The sequence below is a fragment of the Monodon monoceros genome, unplaced genomic scaffold (assembly GCF_005190385.1).
Source record: "Monodon monoceros isolate NGI ecotype Baffin Bay Population unplaced genomic scaffold, NGI_Narwhal_1 Super_Scaffold_15, whole genome shotgun sequence".
NCBI classification, from domain to species: Eukaryota; Metazoa; Chordata; class Mammalia; order Artiodactyla; family Monodontidae; genus Monodon; species Monodon monoceros.
In genome coordinates, this window is record NW_021703771.1 from 87,093,114 (window position 1) to 87,112,735 (window position 19,622).

Here is a 19,622-nt window from a genome sequence, read left to right on the forward strand (position 1 = left end):
ATGGGACACTCCAAGTCCACGCCAGGGGGCGCACGGCCAGGTCTAAGGGCAGGAATTCCCATGGGGACCTTGACCTGTGACCTCACCTCATCCTCCTTCTCTTCCCTGCTTGGTCCGCGCCCCCGCACCCCGCCCCCCAAGTCCCTAGGCACTCGGCCACCAGAAGTCCCAGGGCTCGGCTCTCAGCCATGCTGAGACGAAATTACAAGCTCCAAAGAGAGCCTGGCAGGGACGGGAGTCGCACCAGTGACCACTGTGCTCAGGGCCCGGAGAGGTCAGGCGGCCCAAGCACGGAATCTTCTCTGCGGCTGGGCCGAGGGACCCCACGTGGGACGAAGGCCTGGGTCATCACGCAGGGGCCACCGCAGGACTGTTTCCCTCAGAGAAATGCTCACGAGTCTGCAGGACACGCTGCACGGACGGCCGAGGGAGAAGCCGGGTCCTCAGAGCCCATGTCCCCATGGGGTCTCCCCATCTCGCTCAGCCCCCACCTGGACGCCTGCCTGGGGTGCACAGGCTGGGGGATACAGGCGGAGGGTCAAGCTCCCCTGCTCTGCCCTCTGTGCTCGTCCACTCAGCCCGGGGGCCTGGAGGGAGCCTGGGACAAGGGGACAAGGCGGCCGCCCCACCTCGTCTGCCAGCACTGCCCCTCCTCACACCAGGGGTCCACGGAGGCTCCATCTGACCCACGGCTCTGAACTGGGCCCTGCACACCAGCAGGGCCCAGGGCTTCCAGAAAGCAAGCTTCCAGCCTGCTCACCCTTTCTCTCCAGAGGAGGGGAGTGTGCAAGTGTATATGTGTGTGTGTGCATGTGTGCACCCGTGTGAGAGCATGTAAATACGTGTGTGCCTATAGTGTGAATATGTAAGGGTATGAGTGTGCCAGCATGTGTGTATGTAAGTGCACACGTGTGAATGGGTTAAGTATGTAAACATGTGAGACAGTGTGCACGAGTGTGGTTGTGTGTGTGTGTGCGTGTGAACACTTGAACACGTGCATGTGTCCTGAGTGCGCATGTGTGTGAACGTGCAAGTATGTAAATACCTGCATGTGTGAGCACGAGTGCGTGCGCCTGTGCTCCGGTGCAGCGAGGGGGAATCGCCCAGACACCCTGGTGCCCTTGGAACACGTGGGCACCAGGCGGCACCAGGCGGAGGCCTGGGGTCTCCTTCAGACTCAGCCCCAAGCACCCGCTCTCCCGCCCTGGGAGGGGACCCGGGGGCCCAGGGTCGTCAGGCGACACTTGCTTACTTCTTATCACACTGAGGCCAAAGAAGTGGGCTTCTCTGATGCCGGCCAGGTCGCACACCTGCTGGAAGAGCTCGTGCCCGGCGGCCTGCACCTGCGATAGAGATGGGAGGTGCTCAGGGCGCCGAGCAGGGCGACCCCTGGAAGAGGAGGGAGTCCAGAGGAGGGTCCACTGAGCCAGGCTGGTGGGCAGGGGGTCTGGCTCAGCAGGCTTCCCGCTCAGCAGGGTCAGGGCTCGGGGTCCCTGGTCACTCCCCAGGCTGACGGCTAGAAGTCCCCCCAACACAGCAGGCCGCCTGTGAGAGGGTGGGACCCTCACGAGGGCGGGGGCGGCGTGTCCAACCCCAGGACAGGAGGCTGCTCCCTCCAAGGACGGGGTGTGGGAGGCTCCGTGCCCCCAGGAACCCCACTGGGCTCTCTCCTCACCCTAAGCCAGCATCGCTAGGTGACTCCTGAAAGCGGGGCTGGCATCTGGGCACCCCTGAAAGGGGCGTGTGCTGCAGGGGAGGCCCATGTCTCCCCACGCCCCAGTTCTGCCACAGCAGCCGTCCTGCCCCACAGGGACCTCCTGCCGGGCTTCAGGGCCCAGGCCCAGCCCCAGCGCCGTCACCTCCCCACCCCTCCCCGCTCCCACGCGGCCTCAGTCCTGGGTGTGCGTCCACACCTGCACGAGTGAGGTCTCTCTTGCGTCGGTGTGTGTACACGAAAGGGCGGGCTCTCACCCTCACCACAACTATTAGCCAGTCGGCTTTCCATTATCCACAAATGCTTCGTTACACCTAAAACGTTAACAACGTCTTTATATCAGCCATCTCACACGTTCAAATTTCCGGTTGTCTCACAAACGTCAACGTTTTCGAGCTTTGTTGATTTGAATCCAGACTCAAGGAAGGCCCCACCCCAGGACCTTTCCCTGGCCGTTGATTTGTTGGGCACACAGGGTCCTTTATCCCGTGGCCGACACATCTCCCTGGTGGGTCTTGTCCTCTGTCCTCTGTGCTTCCTGGGCCGGTGATTGGTCCCCACAGACCTACGTTGTTGTCTGGCGCCCGTGTCCGTGTGTGTGAGGCCGGCTGGTGGAGGCTCGGGTTCACCGAACGGAGACCCATTTACCGGGGGCAGCTGAGGGGCTGGAGTGCGACGGCCCGGGCAGCCTGAGGACGCTGGTCGCAGGCTTCCCGGGGACGGGCGGAGCTCCTGCGACTCGGGGAGTCCCACTTCTTAGTGGTCAGTGCCCGGGAGGCCGGCCTTGTCATCGTCCATCTGATCTGGTGAGGGACAATCCCTCCGCCCGCGATGACGGTGACGCATATTCGCAGCAAGGCTTTTCCCAGCCCATGGCTTCCTAATGCTTGGTGTGAAGACGCACGCGGTACAGTCAAATACGGGGTCCTCCCTCACTGCTAGCCCAGTGCACACACCCCGGAAGTAACTTCCTCTGCTGGCTCCGCGTTGCAGGGCCAGGAGGGCGAGGCCACAGGCACTGGAGGCTGGCTCCGTGGGCCCCGTCGCAGCCAAGATCCACGTCTCCATCTAGAGGGTTCAGCTCTGCTCTGGCTGCACAGTCCTTCAGGAAGACCTTCCCGTGAATTTCACCGAGGAACCAGGCTCACATAGGGCAGGGCCAATGCCCCAGGACCTCCCCTCCCCCTCCCCTGCCCCAGGTCCCCTTGCTGCACCCTCCCTGTGGCATAAGGCACCTCTAAGGACACAGCGAACCCCCGGAAAGCCCATCGATCAGCTCCAGCATCTCATTGCTGGATGGGGACGCCGAGGCTTGGGGCCCTTGACTCCAGTACAGAAGTGTGTCCCTGAGCAGAGGAGAAATTCCCAGGACTCAGGCAAGTGATGGGGCATCTCAGACCCCTTCCGCCCCCTCCCAAAGGCAGCTCCAAACCAGCCCCGCAGGGACCAGCGCTCTTCGCCAGACCCCTCCCACTTCAAGTGCTGCGTTTCACAAACCACAGTTATCCTTCAATGAGGTTACCCCCCTCCCCCAGGGGCCAGCCAACTTTCTAGGCGCTTTCTGTTGCCTCTCAACTCAACTAAGACAGGCAGACAAGGTGAGAGTAGGAAGGAAAGACAGACACAGAGATTCCGTCTTCCTCTGATTGGGCCCTAGACAGCCCGAGCGTCCGCGATGGCTGAACACATGAGATAGACATTTCCACATGGACGTTAGCTTCCCGAGTTCTCCGTCGCCCTCGCACCCTGCACCCTGCGTTCCCAGAAGGGAGATGCAGAAACAGGAACTTATTTCTCACAGTCAGCAACATCTATCAGGAACACTCCCTTCACGGGCCAAATGGGAGGGCTGACCCCTCCCCGGCGTGCCTCCAAGACGGGGCCTGGGGCTCCAGAGCGCCCGCCCCCCGCCCCTCTGGCTCTGCTCCCCTGCAGGCAGGGGGCTACACCTACAGCGAGAACGCAGACGGGCTCTGGAACCAGGCGGCCTGGGCTGCAGCCCCAACTCGGCACCAAGTGCTCGCCAACCCTGGGCCTCAGCTTCCCGTCTTTGAGATCAGACCAGCGGGGGGCAGGGCCCCGGCTGCGCGTGGAGAGGGCTAAGGGAGGGGGCAGAGCCGGACACACGGGGGCACCGGTTAGCGCAGGAGGAGCTGCTCCGGGCCAAGATGGGGAAGAGAGACCTCGACCTCAGCTCAGACACGCCTGGAAGGGCCACTACAACCGAGCTCCAGAGACCGCCTGGCACCGGAGGGCTCAGGCCACTTCATTTTCTCTCGGGCAACTGGAATGAGGTGGAAAGACGTCAAAATCCCGGCTGGAGGCGACCTGGCCCTGCACTGACCCACTAGACGCCCCGTGTCCGGAGTGCCGGAGCTGGGGCGCAGGCAGCCCACGGTGCAGGCTCTGAGCTGCCGTGGGGCACAGCAGCGGGCCCACAGACGGCCGGCTTGTCCGGTGTGTCCCCGTGGGTGTTTGTGCTCAGGCCAGGCCCCACGCACCCCTACAGCTGCTGTACAGAGACGGGGGCTCCCCTCCCCGGCTCTCCGTACCCCCGCTCCCCGGGAGGTCCCGTCGGGGAGGGTCTCTGCGGGGCCGGGAGTCCCTGTGCGGGGCCAGCGCGCAGCCCCTCTCTCATTCTGGGCGCTCCTTCACAGGGAGGGAGGGGCAGGTGGGGCCGGGCCTGCGGGGCGCCCTGAAGACGTCTGCGTGGCAGCCGCTGTCCCCGGAGTGGCCGGGGGCCTGGGGAAGGCGGTAGAGGCGAGCTTCGTCCCCAGGGGTGCACTGGTCCTCACAGACGAGGTGGCATTCAGAGTCGGGCACACACCCCCTCGGCGATGAGGCTTCTTAGCTAATGGCTCTGACTTCAAACAGCTGCATTGTCTGGTGGGAGCTTGCAGGAGTCACACGCTTCCTAAAGAGAGCCTCCATCCTGTACCTGCGCCTGCGTGTCATCCTGCGTGTGGAGTGAATCCATGGACGCCTAAGCGACAATTCACATCTCCCCTGAAAGGACAACCTGAGTCACGTGGCCATCAGGTAGAGGCCAAGCAGCGTCTCTCACGGACACTGTCGAGCGAACCCCTGCTCCGCTGTCCCCAGCCCAGCGCTTCGGGGCTGCCCTTTCCAGGGAAGGCGGGAGCCACCTTCCTGGGAGGACAGACCCGCGGCCTCGCCCCTCCAGGCAGGACCTCACGGTCACCCGCAGACAAGGTGTGGGCGGCCTGACTCCCATCTGCCAGGTCTGAATCTGGTTCCGTCAGCAGCTTTAGTGTTTATTCCAGGCCGAGGACGCAGCTGCCCTCAGCTCCACCCCCGCCTGGGTCACGGGAAGAGGCTCCAGAAGGGATGGGCCCCTCGGAACAAAATCTGCCCACGCAGGCGCCGGACGCTGCAGACTGTGTCTGGCCTGGGCCACAGCCGGGGGCTGCAGACCGAGAGGGACACACACTGGGTAAAGGTGGCCAGAGCCAGCGTCCGTTTCTCTAAGCTGGGGGGCAGTGGTGTGATTAGAACACAGTGTGGTCCCAGGGGGCAGGCCCGCCGGCACACTGGCCCCATGTGGTCCCGACAGCCACCCCTCACACACGGCCTGGCTCACCCCGTAGCCCCTGCTGCTCCCCGCTGTCGCCCACCCAGCCCTCCTCCGCGCTCACCCCCACGGCCAGCCGCAGCCGTTCCCGCGTGGGGAGTAGCACCAGGACGTCCCTGCGCTCCGAGGGCATCTCGCCGTCCCAGGGCCACTTCCGCCAGCCGCACATGGGGTCTCAGGGCCAGGAGCCCTCCATCCGCCCTGCAGGAGAGAGCTCGTCAGGGGCGCGGCACCGGAGGCACAGGACCGTGTGTCACCACGCGTGGGCCCTCTTCCACCGGCCGGACACAGGTGCGGCCCTGCGCCCCCAGACTCACCCAGCTCCGGGCTCCCTGGGGACAGGCACCCTGCTGAGCTCCTGGCTGGGAAACCGCCCGCAGTGGAGCCAGGCCAAGGTCCAGGGTCATAAGTAGCCGGCTACGTGCAGGTTGATTGGAATGCAAATAAACAACGCGCCAGGCTGGCACCGCCCGGCTGCAGCTAAGCCAACTCCCCAATGTACCGCCTTCTCCTTTTCAGGGACCGAGAGTAGGGCCACCCGAGGCCCGTGGCAAAGATGCTGGACCCAGGGCTGCCGTGGCAGGCACTGGAGGAGCTGGAGGGGCACCGCGAGTACTAGGCACGCCCGGGTCCCCACTGCAGCCCCTGCCGCTCGCGTCTGGAAATGAATCCCGAGGTAGCAGATGAGGTAGCGGACACTGGTCCCCAAACAAGGTCTCCCTGAAGGCCCACTCTGATCCCTTCGGGCCGAGGTCACAGCCTCCGGCCGGGCCCTGAGCCGGTGAACTGCTGAGCTCATGAGCTCTGACCCGCGGGGAAGAGCAGTGTTAAAGGGCGGGGCCCCTGTAGCCCCCTGAACGCGGTTTCTGCTCCCACAGGCCGGCCGGCACCCCCGTGTTTCCGTTACGGGGTGAGCCTGGAAGGGTCCCGAGCTGTCCCTCATTGAGAGGGACTCCAAGGGGCTTTTATTTGACAAACACAGGAAGCTCCTCGAGGGGCAGCTGGGCAGGTCCTAGGGAATTCGGTTCCCGCTGTCCCTACGTCTGGCCCTATGGAGCTGGAAGGTGGGGAACACAATGGAGAGAAGGAAACCTCTTGCGGGCTCTATCTGCCTGTGATTCCCGCCCAGCTGTACGGGTCACACGTGAATCTGAAGAGGCTGCCGCCCTATCTTTTTCTCTCCAGGGTGAATGCAAAATTATTCTCTTCCGAGATGTGTGTGTCCTTTTTACCGGCAACTTAATGATTTTTAAAATGGCCAAAGAGCCTGAAAACAGATGCTGTATCCCGTGATCCCCTGCATGTGCACCCTGGTTGCTCGATTCACTGGCCGAGATGTCCTGTGACCCACTGACGAGAGGTCCCTGGTGCTCCTGCTATAAGGAGCAAACAGGGAGGACGTGAGGTGACCGGGCAGCTGCACAAAGTGTGGGCACACACACACACACACACACACACACACACACACACACACACACAGAGGAACCCTGAGGTGGTGGACGGAGGGACACGGAAGTGGGGCTTCTCCCAAGGAAGGTGTCAGGGATGGACGTCAGCCCCCGCTGGGCATTCAATGATCCACAGCCGAGATGCTCCGTCCCAGGTGTGCTCCTCTGACCAACACTGGGTGATGGTGCCTCACTTGCCTGTTCGGTGCTGGCCGTGTCGTAGGTGACAGTTGGCAAAGGAGCTCCAAACACCTCCAGTGACGAAAAGGAAAAGAAAGGCTGCTTCTTGTTGATAAATGCTCCACCTTGCATCATGTATCAGGGCAGTGGGTGCACTTCCCGGAGAGGCTGCAGAGGGTCTGCACCAGGTGCCCCGGGGCCCGCTCCCACCAGCCAGGGACCCCTGTCCTCTGGCTTCTCAGGAAGCTGGGAGTGAGATAAACACACTTCAAACACTCGTGTCTTCAGCCAACATCATTCTCAATGGTGAAAAACTGAAAGCATTTCCTTTAAGATCAGGAGCAAGACAAGGTTGTCCACTCTTACCACTCTTATTCAACATAGTTTTGGAAGTCCTAGCCACGGCAACCAGAGAAGAAAAACAAGTAAAAGGAATACAAATTGGAAAAAAAGAAGTAAAACTGTCACTGTTTGCAGATGACATGATACTATACATAGAGAATCCTAACGATGCCACCAGAAAACGACTAGAGCTAATCAATGTATTTGGTAAAGTTGCAGGATACAAAATTAATGCACAGAAATCTCTTGCATTCCTATACACTAACAATGAAAGATCAGAAAGAGAAATTAAGGAAACACTCCCATTCACCGTTGCAACAAAAAGAATAAAATACCTAGGAATAAACCTACCTAAGGAGGTAAAAGACCTATACTCAGAAAACTGTAAGACACTGATGAAAGAAATCAAAGATGACACAAACAGATGGAGAGATATACTATGTTTTTGGATTGGAAGAATCAATACTGTGAAAATGACTGTAATACCCAAAGCAATCTATTCAATGCAATCCCTATCAAATTACCAATGGCATTTTTTACAGAACTAGAACAAAAAAATCTTAAAATTTTTATGGAGACACCAAAGACCCCGAATAGCCAAAGCAGTCTTAGGGGAAAAAACGGAGCTGGAGGAATCAGGATCCCTGACTTCAGACTATACTACAAAGCTACAGTAATCCAGACAGTATGGTACTGGCACAAAAACAGAAATATAGATCAGTGGAACAGGATAGAAAGCACAGACATAAACCCACACACCTATGATCAACTAATCTATGACAAAGGAGTCAAGGATATACAATGGAGAAAAGACAGTCTCTTCAATAAGTGGTGCTGGGAAAACTGGACAGCTACATGTAAAAAATGAAATTAGAACACTCCCTAACACCATACGTGAAAATAAACTCAAAATGGATTATAGACCTAAATGTAAGACTGGACACTATAAAACTCTTAGAGGAAAACATAGGCAGAACACTGTATGACATAAATCACAGCAAGATCTTTTTTGACCCACCTCCTAGAGTAATGGAAATAAAAACAAAAATAAACAAATGGGACCTAATGAAACTTAAAAGCTTTTGCACAGCAAAGGAAACTATAAACAAGATGAGAAGACAACCCTCAGAATGGGAGAAAATATTTGCTAACGAATCAACAGACAAAGGGTTAATCTCCAAAATATATAAACAGCTCATGCAGCTCAGCTCAACATTAAAAAGGCAAACAACCCAATCCAAAAATGGGCAGAAGATCTAAATAGACATTTCTCCAAAGAAGACATGCTGATGGCCAAGAGGCACATGAAAAGCTGCTCAACATCACTAATTAATAGAGAAATGCAAATCAAATCTACAGTGAGGTATCACCTCACACCAGTTAGAATGGGCATCATCAGAAAATCTACAAGCAACAAATGCTGGAGAGGGTGTGGAGAAAAGGGAACCCTCTTGCACTGTTGGTGGGAATGTAAACTGATACAACCACTATGGAGAACAGTATGGACGTTCCTTAAAAAACTAAAAATAGAACCACCACACGACCCAGCAATCCCACTACTGGGCATATACCCTGAGAAAACCATAATTCAAAAAGAGTCATGTACCACAATGTTCATTGCAGCTCTATTTACAATAGCCAGGACATGGAAGCAACCTAAGTGTCCATCGACAGACGAATGGATAAAGAAGGTGTGGTACATATATACAATGGAATACTACTCAGCCATAAAAAGGAACAAAATTGGGTCATTTGTAGAGATGTGGATGGAGCTAGAGGCTGTCATACAGAGTGAAGTAAGTCAGAAAGAGAAAAACAAAAATTGTATATTAACTCATATATGTGGAGCCTAGAAAAATGGTACAGACGAACCGGTTTGCAGGGCAGAAAGTGACACAGATGTAGAGAACAAACATATGGACACCAAGGGGGAAAAGCGGGGGGTGGGATGAATTGGGAGATTGGGATTGACATATATACACTAATAGGTATAAAATAGATAACTAATAAGAACTGCTGTATTTAAAAAAAAAAAAATTCAAAACAAAAAACCACTCACGTCTTCTGAGCCGGGTGGGTGCTCAGGTGGGGAGCGGCCACCTGCTGAGAGTCTGTGGTTCCGGGTCTGGGGGGCGGGCCACCCCTGCACTGGGCCCTCCTGAGGGCTGCTGCCCCGGGATCCCTTCTCTGTGCAGCCTGCCTTTCTCTGGATGAGAGAAAGCAGACTCTAGCATGAGATGGACCTGCCAAGAATGTTCTAGAAATGAAGCTTCTGAACCATAAGCCCATAAAGAACAGGTGTCACAAAACAACACAGGAAAACCATTCAGCAATAAAAGGGAGCAGAATACTGGTAGGTGGACAAACGTCAGTCATGCCGACCCAAAGAACACATCTTACATGATTCCATGAAATGTCCAGAAGGGGCAACATCCACAGAGACAGGAAGCAGGTGTGCGATGCCTGGGGGGAGGAGCCTGCACACGGCGTGGGGACGTGCCACAGTCAGACGGTGGAGGCTGCACAGTCGTAAGTTTACCAAAACTCACTCAATTGTTCACTGAAAATGAACGTATTTTACAGTATGTAAATCCTACCTCAATAAGGCTACTAAAATACGTTATAAAATAGTAGAAAACTACAAAAAGTCATCAGTCGATGGCACAGAAGCCGGAAATGCCCCTCCAGCAGGTGTGTGTGTGTGTGTGCATGCGCCACGTGTGTGTGTGTGCACACGGGCGTGTGCACGTGTGAGTGCCCTGATGACAGGCTCTCCTGCACCATCAGTACCGCGTGTGGACCCTTCCCTGTGTGCCTCGCCTGCCCTTTACGGAGCCAGTTCTGATGGCCGCAATGGCCCATTTTAGGGAGTTCAGGGGTCGAGCTGTTTAGTTAGTGGTCGGGGAGGGGAGGCCCGCCTGCCTTCCGCCCCACCGCTACGCCCACGTGCACTTTGCCCGCCCCCTCTGGTGCGCCTCCGGCCTGACCCATCCGGCGTCCAGTGAAGAGTCCAGCCCAGCCCAGCCGCCCTGGGCCGTTCTCACACCGCTTCTTAAAGTGCTTCTTTTATTGTCACCTTCCCTGAAAAGGCGGTTGGCCAGATGCAGCGTATTTTGCTCATTTTATCCGCAGGGAACGTGAGGCACAGAGAACCAAATGCTGTGCAGGGCCCTGGGCTACAGTGTCTCTAAGAACCCCCCCCAGAGTCACGTGACAAGTGCTCATTCGTACGGACACGTCCAGGGTGACTCCCGCACTCAGGAATGACAGACGTCAGCGTTTGGGGAAGCGCAGGGGTCTGACTGCCGTTGGGAGTTGCAGGTGGGTGCGGAGCGCTGGGGGATCCCCGATGTGCCTCTGCTGGGCGACGGGAACTGAGGACCCCTCACAGCGCCAGGCCGGTGACGGAGACACTGGAGGGGTCGCCCCGCGGGTGTCCAGGGCCCGGGTGCCTGTGGGGCTGAAAAGAGCCGGCCCAGAGGAGAGGCTAGGCGGCTGGAGCGCTGCCTGCTGCCCACGCGGGCGGGCTGTGCTGCGTCTGCCGCCCGCTCCACCTCTTGACCTCCATTAAAACCCAGGGCCCAAGAGCAGGGTGCGGGGCGGCGTGCAAGCCCATCGTCCACCCCTTGGTGCGCCAGCTGCTTTTCCTCCAGCTGACAGCTGGCCAGGGTTCCAAAGCGACGCCCTGCGGGGAGTAGCGCCTGGCGAACTCCTCATTTGCCAACAGCAAGTGCTGGCACCGCCCCCTCCGCCCCCGCCCGGGCTCACCTGCCACCCACAGGCCTCACACGGCACATCGCAGGGCGCCTCTGGGCCCTACTCTCAGGCTAAGATCCAGGGACACGATGGTGACAGACAAAGAAAGGAAGGGGGCCGAGGGACCGCGTTAGCAGACACAGTGGGACGAGGGTCATGCCCACCACAGCTACAGGAGCACCAGGCCCCCGGCCCCTGGGGAGGGACCTCCCAGCACTCACCGGAGACCGCTTCCCCCAGGCTGTGCTCCGATGTTCCTCTCACGCAACTCTCTAAAACCAAGCCACCCAGTAACTTGCCCTGGCACCTCAGCTCCTGCCCGGTCCCCCAGTCCAGCCGGGGAGCTGCTGTGAGCGAGGGAACCTGCTTCTGGGCTCACTCCCTGGCCCTGATGCCAGTGCAACAAAGCTCTCGAGTCAACTGCCCATTTGTGGGGCACTTGCGTTTTTAGCGTCCACGCAGCTCTCAGGAAGAGGAGGCACGAAAACGAGAACTTGGGGCAGAGAAGCGTATCTCAAGGATGTGTGCCTTTCTCGTGTGTTCTCACAGAATGGTTTCTACTTCAGAGAAATGAATCATAGCGAACAAAATTCTATGAAGTCAGAAAATTAGCCAACCTAGTTGAACAAGAAATTAAATAAATGAATTAATCCGAACAGTAAAGGCATCTGAGAAGCACGGCAGGAAGGACAGTGAAACTGTCAGATCGTGGGAGGGGCTGCCCTGTCCCCGCGTCCCTGGGCGCAGAGATGGATCTGGAAGAATTTGCTGAGACATGGGAACACGTAAGGGCCGACCGTGTGGGGCGTGGACATGGCTGGGGGCCCGTTTGGGCCCCGGAGTTCGGGGTCAGCAGGTATGGACGCCCACACTAGGATGGGGACTGGCAGCAGGAAGTCCGCCGGCGCCCGGCCCCCAGGGGGACACACTGGGGGGCAGCAGAGTGAAACACCTCTTCTGTGAAACCCGAGCCCTTCCCAGTCTTTAATATAAATCAACTCGTGTTACGTGTGACACTTTATTTTCAAGACTCCCTAAGCCAGGGTCTCCCACACTTGCCCTGAAGCCCTGTGGAGGGGATGAGGACAGGGGATGCCCGGGGAACTTCAGCCCAAGCAGCAGGTGAGGGGGGGCCAGCCGGCAGCCCCAGAAAGGACTACGGTGGCTGGTGAGGTCAGCTGGCTCACGTGTTCAATTTGCCTTGGCAAGATTTGAAGGCAACTTCTATTTCAGGCCTCTGCTTCTTCCCCCGGAAACAGCCTGTCCCAGGACCACCAGCCCCTACGGACGTCAGATTAAAACAAGCCCGTCACAGTGCAGCTGCCACCATCCGCGGGCCGGGAATGGAGCTGAGTAGGAAATATCGGAGCCATGCGTGTAGCAAAGATTCCTTAAATCTGCACCCCGGGCTGGGATGCGTGCTGTGTTTGTGCTTCACGAGTGTGAAAACCTCATAACCCCTGGATTAAGAAAGCCCAAGGCAGCAAGTGCTCACAACATGCCCTGAACGCGCTGCCCCTTCCCGTGGGCTGCAGGAGGACGAAGCCCGCAGGAAGGGGGAGCGTGGGTGGGTGTGTGTGTGGTGCCCCGCATCAGCAAGGCTCCCCGGAAACAGGCTGCGCTTGTCCCGGCCCCAAGCAGCCATCCCCGTCCCCCGCCCCCAGGAAACGCTCCCCCACACACAGGAGCCACACACCCTCCCTCTGCGTCAGTCCCAGCTCCAGTCACTGTGCCCTTTAGATCACGACAGTGCTCAGCCCTGCAGAAACAAAGCAGCCTCCCGGGACCCAGCTCGGCAAGGCAGAGGGACACAAGGTCTCGAACCTGAGAGGCAGCCCCTGGGGCCAGAGCCTCGTTTCTCCCCGTCTGAGGGGGAGCGGGGCCCCTGCGACGGGGTGGTGCCCACCACAAGGTCGAGGCGAGCTCATTCCTGCCAAGGGCTTGAGTCCACGGAAAGAAGGAGGTGCGAGCAGCCCCATGAGATTACGCCTCCGTAGCTCCCACCTCCATTACAGGGCTGACTTGGGGGACGGTCACCCTCCAGCAGAGGCCACGGCCACGCGCTGATCATGTGCAGACGGGGCTGCAGAGCCGCCTCTGATCTTAGGGGCTGGATGCTAGGGCTGGGAGTGAGGCTACAGCTAAGGTCCCACTGGGCAGGGGGCTGGGGACGGGGCCCTGTCCTCCCAGGACTGACGCACACACGGCTGTGGTCAGCGGTGCCTGCGAATGAACGCAGGGAACCCGCGTGTCGGGCAAGCCTGCGGGGCCCAGGGGGACGGCAACGTGCGCTCCGAGGCTGGGCGGGGCGCTGAGGAAGCTGACGGACGTGAGGCCGAGGCAGGAAGCCTGTCCTGCAGGACGCTTGTCATTTGCAGGGACTCCGGCGAAGGTTTCAAGTCTTCTGTAGAGAACAAGGGACGCGTGGCCCTGCCCTGAAGACCATGACAACGGGGTGTGGGAAACGCAGGGAGGCTGCAGCTGCTCCAGCAAACCTGCTCCCTGACCTTCCATGGCTCCCAGCCGCCCAGCGCCCCTCCCCCTCCAGACACCACCTCCCCAGAACAGCATATCACTCGAAATCTCCACCTGGCACGGTGGATGGGGGTAACTTCGAACATCAGGAAGAATGTAAAGGTCACATCAGTTAGGAAAAGAGGGCTCCCTGCCGTTAGGGGTGAACCTCGCCCCCAGCCGGGGCCCCAGTCCTGGATGGAGCCTGTGGCGGTGTGCTCACTGCGCCCTCCTGTCATCCTTCCAACCCCCACCTCCTGCTCAGGCCCCGCCCCCCGTCTTCCTGCAGCTGCCTCGGACCTCCCCTCCCCTGCCCCCCCCAGCTGGGACTGTGTTATTTCAGGGGAGCGGGTGCTGGGGGTGCCGTCCCAGCATCTCTGGTCACGGTCCCCTGAGCCGCCCTGGAGCACATCCCCACCCCCATTTTCCATCTCACCCCGGCATTCCCACCACTGAGTTGGGTCTCAGCTCACCTCTCACTGTGAGAGCCGCTTCCCAGAGCGCTGCATGCGCTCACCAGCGGGGCTCCTGCCAGCAAGCAAGGCGGGGAACCCTAAGCCCAACCCCTCTGAGGCATAGAACGGGACAGCTGGGGGCCGGCGTGGGGGGAGCGGTCCTGAGGCCCGCAGTTACTTTCCGCCTAATGTCGGCTCTCCTTGGGTCACGTCACTTAAAGGGGTGAAGCAAGACACTGTCCTCGTACCCCCTCCATTTTGGTAGGGTCTCCCCTGTGGATGGGATGGTGGCCCCGTCACCCTCTGGGGCCCTTCACCCCTCCTGCACAGGGCTTTAAATAGTGCACGCAGAGCACAGACTTGGAAATTGGGAACGGGGCAGGGAGCGTGGGTCACAGACAGACGGAGGGTGTTGGCGGTGGACAGAATTTGGTGTTTGCAGAAACCACCCCCGCCGCCGCAGGACGGCAGGGCTGGGGTGTTCCTGGGGAGAGCTGGCTCTGAGTCACGCTGATGGGCCCCCCGCATTTTATGACAAGCTGGGGGCAAGGACTTCCTTGTTCCCATTGCAGGGATAAGAGCACTGAGGCTGGAGGAGCCGGGTGCTCGTCCAAAGGCTGCAGCTGTTAGTTGGTGGGGCAAACTGGGGCTTGTTCCAGTTGGGACGTGGGGTTCTGCTGCTCCAGCTGTAACCTCCTGTCGCTGTCACCAGCTCCGTAAGGTCGGCAGAGGAGCCCTGGGGTTGCCCTGCATCAACCCTCAGTCTTGCTCTGGGGCGACCCAGGATGGGAGGAGGGAGTGCAGGAAAGGACAGGACTCGGCCAGTTACTACAGCTGGGCAGTGGCCCAGGCCCCACCCCCAGCTCCCATTTCCCCCTTCTGCCCCGAGAGCAGATTCTTGGATTTCCCTCCCCGCCAGCCTCCTCTCCGTGCGGAACTTGCCATGACTGTGAACTTAGGAATTAGAGCCCCTATGCCCCCAACACGCCCAGAAGAGCGAAGCTGGCTGTGCACAGGTGGCAGCTTGCCCGGCCGTGTGGAGCAGGGGGCAAGGGCTTTGGGGAGCAGCTCAGCACCCACGCTTGCAGCCCTGGCCAGCAGGCGGCCGTGCGCGCAGCTCAGCTGCAGGAGCTCCTGCCTTCGACCCCGTCTAGCGAAGCTGACTTCTTCCCAATTGTGAGTGGTCCAAAGCAAGGTGCCTGTGATGTATTTGTGTGTCTGCTGCTGGGTGACTCGTTTCTGCCCCTCGAGGCCTGCCTGAGAGCTCTTCTGGGTAAGCGCCTACCCTCGCTGGGAGCCCACGCTGTCCCACTGCTCTGACGCACAGGGACACTGGAGCTGCAGCTCAGCAGAAAGACACACTTTGGAAAGTACAGTGGATTTTGGCAAAAGGCTGTCCAGGTGCCAGGGCCACACGCTGGGGCTGTCTCCCCTGGGAGGCCGCACGGGGCAGGGAAGGTGCTGACACCGGCACCAGGCTACGGGTTCCACCCAGGACTGGCCACTGGCAGCGGGGTGATGTGGGGAGGGTCCCCGAGTCTCCGCGCCTCCGCAGATCCTGCGCTAAGCGAACTGGCGGGCGCGGGGCAGAGGGGCGAGGTGGGGACGGCCCACCCCACACGGAGGGGGTGTGCGGCTGACACTCGCCGTGGACGGCCACAGGAAAGCAGACCTGTCCAGTGCGTTTTATTGCTGCTTTTGAATCCTCTACACATGGGGCAGCGCATCTCACCCGCGCGGGGGAGACCCGCCCGAGGCCTCTGAGGGTCCTGTGCGGGCCGCGGAGGCCCAAACGCAGACCCGGCCACAGCGGCCCTGCTCATCTGAAAGCAGGACTCTGCCCTGAAACAGGCGTGAGGACCTCGGCCAAGACGGAAGGTCACGGGACATGCGGTGCCAGCCGGGCAGCGTGGGGCAGGTCACCCCCGCGCTTGGCGGAATCCATCCCTTCATTGATCCGGGAGGCGTCTGCTGAGCCCCCAGACAAGCTGCCAGGTGCCGCCCGAGTCCCTGGGAAGCAAAAACAGCCCCTCAGCCACTGCGCTCTGTCCCTCCTGCCCTCTGCTCTGGACAGCGGCTTGGGAGTGGCCTGGTTCTTTCTTCTCCCACCCCAAGTCCAGATGGTAGCAAATCCTCACGGTTTTATCATCAAACCACGCCCAGCACCTTCCGGCCACGCCCCCCTCCACTGCCTGGTCCACACCCTTCTCCTCTTTAGCCTGGACTACCGCAGGGGCTCCCAAAGTCTCCTCTCTCAGCCCCCAGCCCTGTGCTCTTAACATCTCAGCCCCCAATTCTTGCTAAAACATGGGGCAGATCACGCACTCCAGCTCAAAGCCCGAGAACGGCGCACACCTCCCACCAAGGAGATACCGGAGTCCTGAAAGTTACCTCGGCCTTCAAGCCCCTGGACCTTGGCATGTGTCCCCTTCAGAACTCAAGGCCGTGGCCATCACACGCCCCCCTCCTTGAGAACTCAAGGTCATGGCCATCCGGTCATCCCACATACCATCCCCCTCCCACTTCTCCTGGCCTGAAGAGAAGCCCTGTCAGTGGCGGTGGACCAGTGCACTTGGTATTACACTTGGCCACGACCAAACCCATTTCCTAAGCGGAAGTGTCACTGTAGACCCTGACAAGGATCCTTCCAAGTTTATAGGTCTGTCTGACTTTTACAAGGTGGCTCAGGTTCCCTGGACCAACCCCAAGGTTTCCATCTGCTCAAGGTCACAGCAGTACCCGAGAAATGTAAACCAAGATGGACTCTTTTCTCAGAACCTCCAATGGGTTCTCAGGTCTGGAGAAGCACACCAGGGCATTCAGAGGCCAAAAGGTCTTTGGAAGTGTTTGGAGATGCTGTTAATGGCACGTGTTGGGAGTGGAATTCACGTAATCTGGACCCTCCCTCATGATGAGACACTCGGAACAGCCACCTAAAGTGTTGCTCTTCCAGAACTTTCTGCTTCTTCGCTTAGGAAGCTGAGGGGCTGGGGGATCCAACAGATAAGCTCCTCTTGTTGGCGGGTGGAGTGAAACGAGGCTGTTGTCTCATGTGTCGTGTGCTGTGACCTCAGTGTCCCTCGTTCAGTGTAAGAGGTGCGTGTGCTCTACAGACGTGTGTCCTCACCAGCCACTTGCTGGCAGGGGACCTTGGCGAGCTAGCTAACCCCTCCCAATCAGGAGTCCTTGAACCCCTCCCTGCTCAGCAGAGCCTGACCTTCGCCTGTCACAGCCTCCTGCCCCTTCTCAGCAAGGTTCCACCTCCGGGGAGCCTGGCTGAGACCTCACATTTGCACTTTCATACTTTCTTTAAATATAATGCATTTTATATTTCACTTCTGTATATTTACACTTTAAACTTTTGCAAACGCTTTTATATGTGCCATCCCGTAAGACAAAAGGGACAAGAGAAGTGCCCAGGAACAGAACCAATCACCAAGACCAGAACCGAGATACCTGGCCGGTGCTGCTCTCACCCTGCCTCCACAGGGCTAGCCAGGCCAGGGGCCTCCCAGCCCGGATGCCCGGGCATCCCTGCAGCAGGAAATGAGGCGTCCTGCAATTCCAGAGAGAATGAACAAGACTGCTCTAGTGAAAGGGGACGGTGGCTGCTTCTTCTCGAATTCACCCTATGAGTTTACAAACCAGGGGTGGAAGCTTATAGACAGGTCCTGAGCAGCAAGAAAACCGCAGACCGAGCTCCCGCACGCACGTGGCACAGCGACGCCCACGTCAGCCCCTCCCTGCTGCATGATTCCCCGGAGGGACCCTTCCGCCGAGGCAGCGGCTCCCCCTGCTGAGAGCTGTCAACCGCTGAGAAGTGGAACGAAAACCTGAGCCCGCAGCTAGGAAAGCACGGTACTGAGGAAAGGCTGAGCCTCAGGCCAGACCGGCCCAAGCTCCCAGCAACTTCGGGCCCGTTCCCCTGGGCGCCAGGACACTGGGCCTGTACAGGCAGGCTGGCCACAGATGGGGCGCCCAGCCCGCCAGGCTCGCAGCTCCAATGCCCGGCTCTTCTGCTCGCCCTCCCGCTGCTGAGGGTGTGTGGGTCCTGACACTTGTCATCTGGAGCCTCAGAACACCCAGCACCCAGCCCCTGCAGCAGCCCAGGCCCAGCGGAGAAGCCGCGCTTGGTGCCTGCTTTCGGGAGACCAGGGAAGAGCCAGGGCGGGAGCCTCTGCGTAGCGCGCGTCTTCAAAGACGTTACTGATCCAAGTTGCTGTTAATGGCAAAGAATCGAGAACGATTTCAAATACACACCAACTTCAAACCAACAGCATCAAACCGACAGTTCCAGTTTGAAACACGCACCATTATTCATGAAACGGCGCTGGTTTAAGGGCAAAGCCGTGGTGGGCGGGAAATGGCGGGTGTGGTGACCAGTTATCCGAAGCCGACAGCCCGATCCTATTTCCCAGGGTGCAGGAATGGTTTTTCCAAACCCTGGGTGTTTTCTGAGGGCGCTCCACGTGTGGGCAGGGCACAGACGCCCACCCCAGAGCCCGGTCTCAGGGTCCAGCACCAGTAAACGTCCTCTCCTTCCAGAACCCAAAGGACGAATCCCGACGGCAAAACCCCTCGAAGCTGAGAGCGAGCCGCTCAGGTCTAAGGAGCATCGGGGTGAGGGACGCTTGCTCTGGGGGAGAGGCGCCCTGGGAGGAGGCAAGGGAGGCCGCGGGGGCAGAGCGTCCTGGGGGGCCAGGGGAGCGCCCCTGTCAGGGACCAGCTTATCTGGTTAACTAGTCACCTGGCAAGAGCTCTGGGAAAGGCGCGGATGCGGGAAGATGGACAGATGCCCGAGTGGGGGCTCCAACACCGAGATGAGTGGGCGTCCACTCCGCCGATGGGGCCTCATGTGGCCCGAGGACGTGCCCAGGCGGCACGGGGTAGGCCTGACGCAGTGTGGACCCCGGGCGGCGGGGGGCGGGGGGGGCCCTGGTGGGTGCGGGGAGTGGCTGCTGCCTTCGAGCTTCCCAGACCTTCCTCAGGTTACGGGAGCGGGGGCGGGGGGGGGGAGGGGGGGCGGGGGGTGGAGGGGCCTGCTCTGGCCTGGGGCCTGACCCTGCTGCGGCTGTGCACTGCCCGGTGCTCCCTCTGCCTGGAGGGTGAGCCCCGGGACCCCTGCGCGTTCAAAGGCAAAGTCAAGGGTCAGCCCAGGACACAGAGGTCCCCAGACTGGGGAGGGTCCAGGGCCCAACCTCACGGAGCAGTGGCCTGAGGCCCACAGCGGGGGGCACCTCCTGGGGAAGCAGAGGCTTCCTACACGGGGGCCCCCAAAGGGTCTCCATCACCTTTCATGTTGCACCCAGCACGTGGCCTGCGGGGTCACTGGGAGGGGTTCGGCCAGCAGCCTGGTGCCCCCGCCCCGAGTCCCAGCCCCTGCCTGCCGGCCCCCAGGGCTGCACTGGCTCATCGACCACGGCCCCGGAGGAGCACGTTTCACCTGTGATCAGGGTCACACATGCGTGTCGGCCCGGAGGAAGCGCGAGGCCTCCAGCGGACGCCCCACGGTGGAGGCGGCCATCGAGAGAACGTGACCACCGGCTGACCACCAGCCGGACCCAGACGCTCCATACCCGCCCTCGGACGCAGGCTCTGCCGCTGGTCCCCGCAGGAGAGGC

General features: G+C 59.5%; 1 protein-coding gene across 7 annotated transcripts in view; it reads right to left on the minus strand.

Annotated features, from left to right (window-relative positions):
• Positions 1–19,622, minus strand: part of FRMD1 (FERM domain containing 1) — a 38,582-nt gene that overhangs the window by 13,313 nt on the left and 5,647 nt on the right. The window contains exons 3-7 of one of the 7 annotated variants that reach the window (XM_029223341.1): positions 9,677–9,836; positions 9,336–9,482; positions 5,624–7,180; positions 5,371–5,507; positions 1,253–1,343 (exon numbers count right to left, since the gene is read on the minus strand). In XM_029223341.1, the coding sequence (XP_029079174.1) occupies positions 1,253–1,343; positions 5,371–5,475 (196 nt within the window). In that variant the 5' untranslated portion in view covers positions 5,476–5,507; positions 5,624–7,180; positions 9,336–9,482; positions 9,677–9,836. Of the gene's footprint in view, positions 1–1,252; positions 1,344–1,913; positions 2,029–2,156; positions 2,905–5,370; positions 5,508–5,623; positions 7,340–9,335; positions 9,837–19,622 lie in introns of those variants that run through there. The other 6 variants (XM_029223340.1, XM_029223342.1, XM_029223345.1 and 3 more) reach the window with 6 other exon arrangements.